At 55.7% G+C, this 12362-nt stretch overlaps 1 protein-coding gene across 2 annotated transcripts; it reads right to left on the bottom strand.

Moving 5' to 3' along the window:
* Positions 1 to 320: 320 nt before the first annotated feature.
* Positions 321 to 10876, bottom strand: SHROOM1 (shroom family member 1). Of its 2 annotated transcripts, none has more exons than XM_037509345.2 (8): positions 10521 to 10876; positions 5097 to 6133; positions 4952 to 5007; positions 4518 to 4727; positions 3789 to 4361; positions 3568 to 3706; positions 3200 to 3472; positions 321 to 3077 (listed from the first exon to the last, which is right to left on the bottom strand). In XM_037509345.2, exons 1-8 carry the CDS (start codon positions 10552 to 10554, stop codon positions 2736 to 2738), a joined length of 2664 nt encoding a protein of 887 aa, XP_037365242.1. In that variant the 5' UTR covers positions 10555 to 10876; the 3' UTR covers positions 321 to 2735. The 2 variants fall into 2 exon arrangements, with proteins under 2 accessions (XP_037365242.1, XP_037365243.1); XM_037509346.2 differs by lacking the exon at positions 10521 to 10876 and adding an exon at positions 9958 to 9991.
* Between the last annotated feature and the right edge of the window lie 1486 nt (positions 10877 to 12362).

Here is a 12362-nt window from a genome sequence, read left to right as displayed (position 1 = left end):
TTTTCCACGGAGGAGCTGTAAGGTTCTTTGTGATTCTGGTACTGATACTAGAGAACACCACCCCCGGCTTCCCTCCTGCTCATTAACCAGCAACTTTCCAACGAAGGCCTAGTGGCAAAGGAGAACGAGTCTGCCTTTCCATGGCTGGTTGACCAGAGTGTCTTTCCTAGAGAAGCAAGAGGCTGCAGGCCCAGCATGGACTTAGCTCGGCAGGACGAGGCGCAGGGCTGGGCCGCAGGGACCGCGGCGGGCGGCAGCGTGGGAAGCGGCTTCATCACAAGGAGAACAGCGCCCTCTGCTGGCAGTGCCACGCAGGCTGGCACTCTCTGGGCTTCTGGTCTCCCAATAAAGAACTGTGGTGCCAATAAAGAATTCCTATGGCGAGTTCATTCTTGCTCTCCGAAGGAATATGGCGTGGAAGGAAAAGAAACTGAGACTAGAAGAACGGAGGCTAGATGGAAGGACAAACAGAGGAGGTGTGGCCCTACCTTAAGGGTCCCCTTTATCTGGAAGGGACAAGAACAGAAGATTCCTATTTCTCCATGTAAAAACCCAGAACGGAATCAAAGTTCAATTTAATGGGACATTGCCAGTCACTATTTCTCATGCTCCATCTGGCTGGAACATCTTTGTCTGAGATTCACAATTTCCACTGGCCTAATGGTCAATGTGTTTCTAGGACTATCACAATAGGGGAATGTGATGGAGACATACAGGGCAGGAGGCATAAATAAGTAAATTCTATCCAGAATGTGTCTCCAATCCAGCTTCTACTCCACTGAGGACCTTAAAGAGGGGGCCCCACCCACAGTGTTCAAAGAAGCGAAGCATAATGTTAGAACCGCAATGCCTCAGCAGGAACTCCATATGTTTTTAATAAAAAGGCACAATGTGAGCATTGTTCTGTGCTCAATAGCACAACTGTTATAACTAATGCTTCTGGTATGAATATGACCATTTAAAATTCCCAACCAGTTGCACTTAGTGACAATATGCATCAGAAAACAAGCCCAGCAGCAGGGATTTCTCACTTTGAGGCCAGTTGGTTTTAAACACACACACACACATGCTTTTTTTGTGTGCCCAACTTCCAGAAATACACTAGAGTGTTTGATGTACAATGTTCTTGTCCCTGACATTTGCAGCTACAAATAATAAAGTAGATTTTCACATGTATATTTGAGAACATTGACTCAGTGTACAGAGGACTGATGCACAAATAAAGGGGAGAGTGTAACCTGTTTCAGAATAACATACCAGCCCACCCCCAGATCATCTCACTAACACATAAGCAGGGCTGCCTCTCCAGGTCTTCAGTCTCCACATGGAAGTCTCTGCATCCCTCAGGACTCACCTTCAGCTTCTACCTTCAATTCCCACTCTCCCCCCCCACCTCAAGTCTGGCTGAGTCAGTGGAGTTTCCAAAGGAGAACTGAGGAAACTCAGTTTTCATAACAATTGGAAGACAAGAGGGCCTCCCTGGTAGCACAAGGGGTTAAGCACAGCACTGTAAAGCTATCTGCAGCTTCTGCAGCAGGAGTTTGATCCCTGGCTGCCCAGGGAGATACCCACATGTCACAGCAGACCTCTCCTGTCTCCCTCGCTGCTCCTCTTAGCAGTGTATTTCAGTCAGTCTGCTTGTTCTGTTCCCCACTCTGTCTCTGGTGAGTTCTCTCACCCCCCACACCTCTGGCCTGTACCCCAGGTCTTGTGTGCATAAATAAATCTTAAAAAAAATAACAATCGGAAGACAAGAAAGTTCTGAATCTTGGAGTGAATGCCCCCAAATATCCAAATGAACTGGACATTTATCAGGGTTTTTTTTTTTAAAGATTTATTTTATTTTTATGCATACAAGAGCTGGGGTACAGACCAGAGTTGTGGGGGTCCGGGTGTGGTGGTGAGAGGATTCACCAGAGACAGAGTGGGGAACAGAACAGGCAGACTGACTGAAGTACACTGCTGAGGGGAGCAGCGGGTGAGCCAGGAGAGGTCTGCTGCGCCATGTGGGTATCTCCCTGGCTGAGGATCAAACTCGTGCTGCAGTGGCTGTGGTCAGCTTCATGGGTTGCTTCTTAACCCCTTGTTAACAAAAGCATTGGAAACCATTTCCAATTTGGGGTTTTGTAAGGGAAGCAGTAACCCCAGATCCATTACTGAAGTTGGAAAATCAGCAAAGGAGAGCTGCTCAGCCAGGCAGGCCTAGGCTCTGTGGTAGTGATGTAGTCACCGGAAGGAATTAGGGAATACTGGTAGCAGTGGAGTTGAAGGTCTAGCATCCACCTGGTCCATTCTTTTTTCAAGTCTTCCAGTATTCCTAGCAATTCCCAGCCCTGACTGAAGTCCTCCCACAAATCCCACTTCTGCTCTAGTAAATAGGTAAACAAGATCCCTCCTCCAAGCTATGCTACAGGTTATGCACAGACCACGCAAATCAATTTTTATTGATAAAAAGCTGTTATGCATCTTAAATTGAAGTGCTCCTTGACTTATCTCCTCTCCTTTCAACAAACCCTGATACATCACACAAAAAGGTTTGTGCTTTTTAAATCCATCAACTCATTATCAAATAATCGACAAGATTGGGGTAAGACCACATGAGCAGACTCGTAAGAAGTATCCTGGAAAAGCCGGGCCCACGTCTTCTCCATCCCCAGAAGGAAGCACAGACTAAACCAGTGTCACCCCAGTTCCGTGAGTGAGAAGCACAGACAGTGCGCCCCACCTCCCCTCCCCTAGTTGAGAGGAGAGGGGAAGGGCACTTTATGGTGAGGTCGGATCCCTGGGACCCAGGCTGGTGGGCGAGGCGAGGGAGGTGAGGGTCGTTGACCAAGGCCGCTCTTGACAGCGTCCAGTTGGTCCTGAAGGTGCCGGACACGCTCGTCCAGGCAGCGCTGCTGGGCCAGGACGGCGGCCTTTCCGGCCAGCAGGGCGCAGTAGGCGCGCAGCTCCTGGGCGGACAGCGTCCGCGCCAGCACCTCGCGCAGGGCCCGCTCGCGCCGCGCCACGTGCTCCTTTAGCTCCTTGGCGTCCTCCTGCTGCCGCTGCAGGAGCCGGAGTCGCTGCAGCAGGGAGGCCTGGAGCCGGAGGGAGAGGGGGCCGTGAGCGGGGCGAGGGTGCCGCCGCCCCCGGGATGGCTCAGGCCAGAAACCAGAGGCCCCACACCCGGCGGCCCGCGCTCTTTTTCTGCCCCTCTTACCTGCTCGTCAGGGTCGCTGTCTGCACCGGCTCGGGTCAGCGCGCCGCATACGCGGGCCAGGCGACTCCCCAGCAGCAGCAGGAGCCCAAGCACGCGCTCTAGGTCGGCCATGAAGCGACTGAACCGCTCCAGCTCGCGGGGCGCGCAGGCCTGACCTACCGCGGCCTCCAGAGCTGTCCCGCGCCTGGCCCACGCTCGCGCCACCTCTTGCAGCCGCTCCCGCTCTCCCTGAAGGTCCTGCAGCATCCTCTGGAGGAGATCGGCCAGCTCCACCTACAGGCAGGGCGTGGGTACTTCAGCCTCGGGCCCCTGACCTCCCAACCCAAACTTTGGACTCACCAAACCTCCATCAGCCCCTCCACACTCACTTTCTTGGTTTGAATGCTGTTATTCGGCTCAGAAAGAGCGTGGCCACGTGGCTGGTCAGGCACAGGATGGGTGCTAAGACTTTCAGGTTTTGACTCCTGAGAAGTTGGCAGGAGCTGGGTAGAGCTAAATAGGTAGGACCTGGGGACAAAGCCAGAACTTTCTAGATTTTCCAGACTCGGAATGCTTAGAATCTCCCAAGTCCCTGGTGCCCTTCACTCACCCTGGTTCAGAAGTGCCAGCAGCATTAGTTCCAGCCTCCCCACAGACTGACCTCATGGCAGCCCAGACTTCAGCTATAGGAATCAGCCCATCTAGCAGGGCCACAGGTGGCTCTGGGCTGGGGTAGGAGGTTAGAGTGTCACTCAGAGAGGGGTCCAGTCTGGCCAGCTCCTGAACCAACTCTTCTAGGCGGGAACTGGGCCAACTTGGCCTGGAACCAAGCTGGTCAATGCCCCAGGCCAGGGCAGTGTGGTCAGGTGGTCCTGTTGTATCACAGCCTGGAGGTCCCAGGGTATCCACTGGGAGAAATTTGGGGGGTTCACTCCCTGAAGCTGCAGGGGGCTCAGTAGTCAGTAGTCCACTGGAGTCAATGGTTGGGAGGTCACCATTTGCAGTCCCAGAGGGGCTATAGCATGTTGGTTTGGAGACATCCACAGAACCAGTTAACTCTTGCCAGCCGTCACCTGCCCCTGAAGTCTCTGGGCATTTATGGAAGGAGTTCTCTAGGGGGGTTGTAGCCTGGTCAGCCCTTTGACCCAAGCCTGCTCCATACTCCTGGGGAGAGGCATGGACACTGGAGGTGGAAAAGAAACAGAATCAGATGGCTGAAGATAAGTGGAGACGTCTAAGAATTACCTGCCACCACCCACTGCTTGGGATCCCAGGAGAGTTTCCTTCTAGCATTTTGCAGATATGTGTGGAATCTGCTTGCAATCAGGCGGGAATTCACCTGGTTGGGAGCCCCAGGGGGACATGGGAGTCTGCAGATGATCTCACTCTGACCAGCGGGGCTTCTTCCAGGAAAACATCATCATCAGGAAGAGAGGGGAGCCGGGCAGACACAACACAAGTCTCTGAGACCCTCTTCTCATAGTCAGTGGAGCTGTTGTGGGGGCCCTTTGCAGGACACACCACTGCAACCTCCTTCTGAGTGGGAAACCTGGAGGCAGAGACACTGATCACAGCGACAGGATAGAAGCTCTTGGAGGTGCACCAGAGAAATAGAGGGTTGTTGGGGGAGCCCAGAGTGCAGTTTGCAAAGGACAGAGTCAGAAAGCTGAGACTAAGGATAGGTGAGAGACAGTCTCCTTTTTAGAGCAAGAACAATAAAAGCTGCCCCCCCCCTCCCCAACTTCAGTCTCCAGAGTGACCCAGGTCTCTTACCTAGATAGTCTGGTCTGAAACAATGGTCTCGAGGATTCTGCTCCTTGGGGAACAGCCTAGAAGGCACAATTGGATAAAATGTGGCTTAAGGTTTCGATTTTGCAGATGTCCTCCACCCTAAGCCTGCAGTCTCTACCTTCCATACCTGGGATATGGGCATGGCCCCTCCTCGATCTCCCCAGAAACCCAAGATTTCCCCTGAAGCGCTCCTACTCCGAGTGGTAGGCCTGTAGGTAACACCGAGCTTCAAGGACCCGGGTTCTGGGTCCTCCGTGCCACGGGGCTGGCTCTCAGGCAGCCGTCTGATCTCTGCCAGGGTCCGGTGCTGCAACTCCTGGGGCTCAAGCCTAGGGAGGCCAGGGCTGGAGCACAACTCAGCCGAGCGTTCCCCTGACAACCCACTGGCCCGCCCCACGCGATCCAACTTCCCTGGCTCGGAGAAGCACCATTTTCGCTGCTGGTTGGCGAGGTGGCCCTGGTCGCTGGTCCCTGGAGCTGGAGCCCCAGGGTGCGCGGGCTCCACTTCGCAGCCCGGGTGGCTGAGTGAGGCGGAGCGCGGATGCGCTATGGGGGGCCTCGCGGTCGCCCCCGGCCGCAGGCGGGCGGGCAGGCTCATGCGGAGCTCCTTGCGCTGGAAGGACGTCTCCCGCAGCACTCGCCTCTGCGCGCCCTGCAGCCGCTGGCGGTAGGCAGCCCTCGAGGCCGGCGGGCTGGGCGGCTCAGCGGCCCTCGCCGCGGCCTCCGCCTCGGCTGCCAGCGCGTACAGCAGCGGGGTGGCCTGCCTGCTGAGCGGCCCCGGGGTCCCCTGAACCTGTGGGAGACGCGGTTCAGTGCATGCAGCGGCCGCAGGCCGGGGCTGTGGGGATGTGCGCAGGGCCGCGGCGGGCGCGGCGGGCGCGGCGGGCGCGGCGGGCGCGGTGGGCGCGGCGGGCGCGGGGCCACCCCACACCACGCGCACATAGTCCCAGTCTAGGTAAGGAAGGAGGACGGTCTCAGGAGACAACGTGCGCGGCTCGGGACCGCCTGAGGCCGCGGAGAAGGAGCTGTAGGCCGAGTCGGCGCGGTTGGACAGACGCCGCAGGTCCAGGCTGCGAGTGGATGAGGCTGGGGAGGCGCTGTGGCTCCCAGGACCTAGGGCCTCCATGCCTTGTGGATGAGAACCGAAGCAGACTAACCCGGGGCCTGGAAGAACACAGGTGAGGTGGTGGGTGAGGAGCTCAGCTTATGGGTTAGAATAGCCTGCTGGCTGCTCCAAAAGAGAGCCGGTGCTTACACATACCCTCCCTTGTCACATGGTCCTTAGTGCCCCTTCCCCACACCCCAGGGATAGCAGCCTTGACAGCCGCTGTGAAGGTTGGGGGACTCAGTTAAGGGGATATTGACTCCTAGCGCGGGCCCTGCCAGGGTTCTCCTGGCCTGAAGGCCCAGCCTCTACCTTGTACCCCTGAGAATGTACCCATGCTGAGAATGTACCCATGCTGAGAATGTACCCATGTTCTTGCTCTCCCTCACCCTGTCCCACCCAGGCTGCTTCCTGGAAGCTTTGTTAGCGTCTCTCTGTGATCTTTCTCCCATAAACAATGGTCCAGGAGGCTATGAGATCATAGAGGGCCAGGAAAGGAGGAGGGAAGACCCAGGTTAGGGGGCAGGGGCAGCATCACAACCTTCTTCTCTTCCTCTGTGCCAGTTATGTTCCAGGTGCAATATGTAAATATTTATCTTGAGCCTCACAACTGCTATCTGCATTTTATAGATGAGGTTCTGAGGAGAAAATGATTTGCCCAGGGGCACACAACTGGCGAGAGGCAGCACTGCCTGGAATCTGGGATTGCCTCCAAGCCTACTGCAGCCAGAATCAATTTCCTACAAGCAAATCCTGCTGAAAACCAATTTACCCCCTGCCTCCCAGCCGCCTGAAGCCCCGGACAAAGTCCAAACCCCCTACTGTGGGCAACAGCAGTCCCCAACTTCCCTCGAACTATTGGTAGATTCCAGAGTAATATGGTCCCTGCTTCAGAGACTCTGTCTTCTGAGGGTGACAGGCTCACCCTCCTCTTTGTCCTGGTACTTTTGCCCCTCCTCCAGGGCTCCCATGGGGTCCACCTTTTGGGATCCTCACAGTATCCTGAGCATCTCCGGTCATAACACTCGTCACCCTACATTACAATTGCTGGCTTGCTTTCGATTTCCTTTTCCCAGTCCCATCCCCGAGCTTCCTGAGGACAGGACAGACACTCATCTCTGCACCCTCAGTGCCTTGCGTGTAGTCCTGAAGAAGTACTTGTTGGATGGCAAGGGAAAGAATGGACTTGCAGGGAGTAGATGGGGTGACCGTTTTGATGGGGAAGAAAGGGGGCCCCTTTGATTTCCCCCATACCCCTCCCCTGCCTACTACTCTTCTGGGTAAGGGGGCAGCATGGATGAGGCAGTTGCCCCCACAGACAGACCAGGTTACTCATACATTATCCGAAACAACTTGGAGCAGCACTGGCCGGAAATCAGTATCTCCCTAGTGCCAGAAGGGGGACTAAGGGGAGGAGTTGGGTGGGAGTACCAGGGTCAGGGGTGAGAGCAGCATGGATCCTCATGCTCCAAAGGGTTGTGGGGACTTTGGGAGGCCGGGGCTTACCCCTGAGCTGCTTGGTGGGGAATACTGAGGAGAATGGCCAACAGGTGGGGTGGAGACTGAAAAGTAGGCTCATCTAAGCCTCCTAGACACTATTTGGAGCTCAGGGCCACCCTCGTGAGGTCACCTGAGGCTCAGGATGCTGCAGATTCCTGGTCAAGACAGTAGGGAGGTTAATGGTAGAAGGATAGGGTGTTTCTTGAGAGAGAGGCAGTACCTGCAACGTTCCCCAGAAGGGCTCTCAGAAGACCTGGGATCAGAACACCGCTAAGCCCAGCCCTGCAGGTGAGTCCTCACCCTCAGGCTTAGGGCCTTTTCACTCTGGACTTAAGGAAAACTAGAAGCTACTCTAAGTAGCAGCCCCTGGGAGGACAGTGGCCTCCTCTAGGAAACCCTCTCAGGCTACCCAGACACCACCCCTCTCTCTTAGTGTCTTCTGAGCTGGGTCTGAGAGCACTGTTTACCTTGGCTTATGTTGGCTTGCTGCATCAACAGGCACAGGTGACTGTTCAAATACACAGATGTTTCCAAAGAAAGGCCTTGGAAAATATCTTATTTGTGACTTACTATGTTGACAAAGGATTGTGTATTCACTAAATGTAAACAGCTTGTGTGGAGAATAAAAATGTGTGTACATATGTTTTCTAGTTGGCCCTAATTTGTCTAGAGGAAGCCTTTGCAGCCACGACCCCAGTAGGTTGAAACCCACACAGGATGCTGACAGTGTCCTTTCCAAAACCGACTGGGTTAGGCTCCAACTCCTTGAGTGTTTGTTTGGGGAGTCTCAGCACAAAAAGAAATGAGTTTTCACACTTGACTGGTTGTAGGGAGCCTACAGCCAGACCCCACTTTGGGGGGTTGCCACATTCCTGGAGCTCTAGTATCAATGCCAGGGTCAGCTGTGGGCTGGGCGACATAGTCAGTGCCTGCATAGGACAGAAGCCCAGAGGCTGCAGCTCACAGAGCTCTGCAGGCATTTTGCTTAGCCTAGCCAGACCAGGGGAACAGCAAGGAATCCCTAGTAGAAACCCACCAGACTGGGATCCTGCAAAGAGGGCAACTTGCTATTTGAGATATATTTGACACCTGAGTAAAACAGCAAAGGAAAAAAAGGAGACACAAATGACTTGAGTGTTCAGGGTTGGGGGCCAAAGAGGTGGCAGCAACAGTCTCAAAAAGGAGGAAGCTGAGATGGGGACTGGCCAAGGGGAGCAGTGCTCTTGCAGTTTGGGCTCTGTGGGCTTTGTAGTGTTCTTGGCAAACCTGGCAAGCAGTGGGGAAGTCAGGATGTGGGTCTGGACCTTACCAGAGAGGTAGGACCAGGCAAGCAATCAGACCTAGGTTTTTAGTTAGAGGTTGTTGGGGACACAGAGGAAGACAGTTTCCTGGATAAAACCACTTGAAAGCAACAGGAGCAGACCCTGGTAAGGTGACCAGAGAAGTAGATAACCTCAAATACTCGGCAGTGTTCAGGAATTATCGGTCCTGGGAATTCCTCAAAGGCCACCTCCCCATCAGACTTCTCTGTGGTCTTCACCCCTCCAGGGGTGAAGTGTCTGGACCTGAATTCCAGCACCCCAGACTAGATCTGACCGGGCAGGTATCCTGGGCAGCTGCCAGGCTCACCCAGTCCTCAGCTGCCCCGCACCCCCTCAGTCTGTCTGCCCCCACGGAGTACCCAGCAACAACTGCTCTCTGCTCGCTCAGTTTAGACGCAGTCAGCGTGCCTTGCTCGGGGAATTCGGGCTGCCGGGCCCCTGGGGAGGAGCGCCCCGCGGTCGTGGAAGGACCTGGTATCCGGGACTTAAACTCCGAGTCGGAGCGCGGGAACAGGAGCGGCGCGGGCCCGCGGCCGCAGGGGGCGGCAGAGGAGCAGCGCGCGGCGCGGGGCCCGGAGGCCCGGAGGGCAGATGGCCGCTGGCGCGCGCGTTTCTCGGCCTTTCCTGTGGGGTTCACCTTTGGGTGAGGAGGGCTTAGTTTGCCTGTAGGGGAACAGAGCGGTCTCGGACGGGCGCGGCAGGGACCCTCCGGGGTCTCCGTGGCCCGAGAGGGGCGGAGGGGCGAGGGCGCCACGGCGTGCCCAGCCCGCGCGGAGCTCCTCCCGCGGCTCCGGCAGCTGGCGGGTCCGCGACAACCCCCCACCTTCCCCCGCACACCCCCTCTCTGAGGAGCACAGCCCCGCAGCCCAGTGCAGACCAGATTCCGCACAGAGTGAGCCACCTCCAGACCCGGGACGCGCGGCCCAGAGCCCGCAGCCAACACCCGGCCCCAGCCCCCCAGCTCGCCCCAGCCTGCTGCTCCCCGTGGGCTCCTCCCGCGCCGCGCGCCTTCGGGCCCGCCCCGGAGCGATCCCTCCGCCCGCCCTCGGCCTCGGGGGTACCTGAGCTCGGGTCCCAGACCAGCTCCCCGGCGCCCGCGGCCGCGCGGCGACCTCAGACTCCCGGCCCCGGCGCCGACCCCACCTCCCGGCTCCCGCGGCTGCGGGGGAGGCGCCACGTCCGGCCGCCAGGGGCGCGAGCGCGGAGCGGCCCCGGGAGCCGCCCACCCCCTCACGGTGTCCACCCCTCACGGTGTCCACCCAGGACCAGGGGCGGACACTCCCCCCCGCCGGGCGCAGACGGAGTGTAAGCCCAGAAGGGCTGCCGCGGCGCGCCCCCGGCCCCGGCCGACCGCGCCGCGCCCCCGCGCCCCTGACGCCCCGCCGGCCACCGGCGCCCGGACAACGCCCTCGGTAGGGAATCCGGGCCCGGCCCTGAGGACAGGCGGGCGCCCATTCCTTTCACCTTGGCGAAGAAAACAGCCCCTCTGGGTACGGTTCGGATGGGAACATCCCAGATTCCCCCTCCCTCCAGAACCCCGTCTCCTGAACTCGTCAGCTCCTTGACTCCCACCGGGTCTCTTTTCTCCCATTTTTGCACCCTGTCTTGTCATTTCTCCCCGTACCTGGCATAGTCTCGGTCCTCCTGGCCAGCCACATGGACCAGCGCACAGGCTGCTGCCTGTGTCTTCATTTCAGCTGCCTGGGGCTCACAGGCTGGAGTCCGGCTCTAGCCTTTGAGGATATGCATGTCTCAAAGAATGCTTTGTATTCATCAGCCACTGTGCTCTCCCCCCAGCTGTGTCGTGGGCGCCCCTACCCCCACTTTCCAAACCTCCATTTATGAATAATGGCCCTATCAGGAAATGCCCCATTCCTAGAAGGGGCAAGGAGGCCCTTGCTGAGCCCCTTCAGCTGCCTCTGCTGCTCGTGTGGTCAGGTCGCACTCTCCGACAGAATCACCATGCCAGGGAGGGGCAAACCCTGCCCCCAACTTGGCATCTTTGACTGTTGGTAATAACCTGGACTGAGAACTCAGGCTGGGGAGAGCCTGCCACTTTCTGGGGACAGTGGGAGTCCAGGAAACTGTCTGCTTGGGCTTGTAGGGGGTGGAGGCAGCAGGCACCTGAACCTTATTTCTGATGGGTGCTTTTCTGGCTCTGCTCCCTCGTCAAACACCATCCCAACCCAGACATGAGCTTTAACTGGATCTGGAGCCCATTCTACTAAGAACCTCTTGGCTTTGAGAGCCTGTCCAGTTAAGATGCTGATCCACACAACTGGTCTTGAATTACAAGAGAGGGAACACAGCCCAGCAACCAAAAAGCCAAATCAAAATTGCTCAAGTTCTTAATTTATACTTTAAACTTATATTAAAAAAAAACACTTATTGAAAGCCATCAAGTAGACATTTTTCACAGCCATTCTTATTAACCCGCTCCATCTGCCTGCCCCTTAACTACTCTTACACATGCTACAGAAACGCTATAACTCCTAGAAAGCTGAAATCCTGCCCAGACACTTCTCATCTATTCTCCTCTAAGAAAAGCAGCCACTGACATCTGGAGTCCTTGGTGTCGCTGGAACGTGACCCAACATTCGAAGGTAGGTTCCTGATGTCCTCCTATTGCACATAAGCCATTTCAGAGGATAACCTCAGACAGCCGCTCTTTAATTATGACAAAAACGAGATCACTGTGTGATCATATCTGAACACAAACATTGTCTAAGTCATAAAAATGACCAAACAACTTTCAGTCTTGGCTAAAATAGTGACTTCTGTCCTTACCAATTGTAGCTTTAGTTTCCTTCTAGTCACTCTTTCTAGACAAGCTTTATTAATATACTGAATCATAGAATTACTCTTGCTTCCCAACAGCATCCAACACATAGAAAAGTCCTGCTTCATTAACTCTCTCAAAGTCATTAACACAAACTTAAATCCTCTTAAGTCCTTTCTAGCATCCTTTCCCCATATCCTATCGTTCCCCCCACAATGTGTTCCTCCTCACTGCAACAGGCAATAAATCCAATTTATTCCATGACAGGTATGTTTCTGGTGGTCCTTCATTGGAGGGCACTGACATTTTATATCTCTTTATTGCAAAAACCCAAAGAATCTTGGAGGGGAGCAAGAGGAAACTGCTGCAGAGCTGGAGTCTCCTTTAGTGGTGGTGGTTGGGGATGGGACAGGTGTGGGGAGGACGAAGACATACACATATTTATCTTTCATTTTTCTACAGCACAAAGAGATGCCTGTGCCCCTCAGTATCTCAATACCAGGAATGGGGGAGTCCATATAAAGACCCCCTAGGTGACCCAGCTTAGCCAGGGTGAGAGTCACAGACCATGTTATCCCAAGGAGCTGGTGGGTGGGGAGGTGGTGGGCCTCCCTCCCATGTGGTTTGACACTTGTAATCACACTTAAGTCACTACACCACAGCAACTGCCCAACTCACAGGGTGAGT

Source organism: Talpa occidentalis, unplaced genomic scaffold, assembly GCF_014898055.3.
Source record: "Talpa occidentalis isolate TD23 unplaced genomic scaffold, MPIMG_talOcc4v2.1 talOcc4.13, whole genome shotgun sequence".
NCBI classification, from domain to species: Eukaryota; Metazoa; Chordata; class Mammalia; order Eulipotyphla; family Talpidae; genus Talpa; species Talpa occidentalis.
This window is presented reverse-complemented; position numbering and strand designations above follow the sequence as displayed.

What these genes read in the sequence shown, in the direction of transcription:
- SHROOM1 (XM_037509345.2), bottom strand. Translation starts at nt 10,554, where the DNA reads ATGTGGCTGGCCAGGAGGACCGAGACTATGCCAG. An exon ending in CCCCTGGGGCTCCCAACCAG is followed by an intron (nt 4,362 to 4,517) that starts GTGAATTCCCGC and finishes TTCCACCTCCAG; the next exon opens with TGTCCATGCCTCTCCCCAGG. An exon ending in ACAGCATTCAAACCAAGAAA is followed by an intron (nt 3,473 to 3,567) that starts GTGAGTGTGGAG and finishes CCCTGCCTGTAG; the next exon opens with GTGGAGCTGGCCGATCTCCT.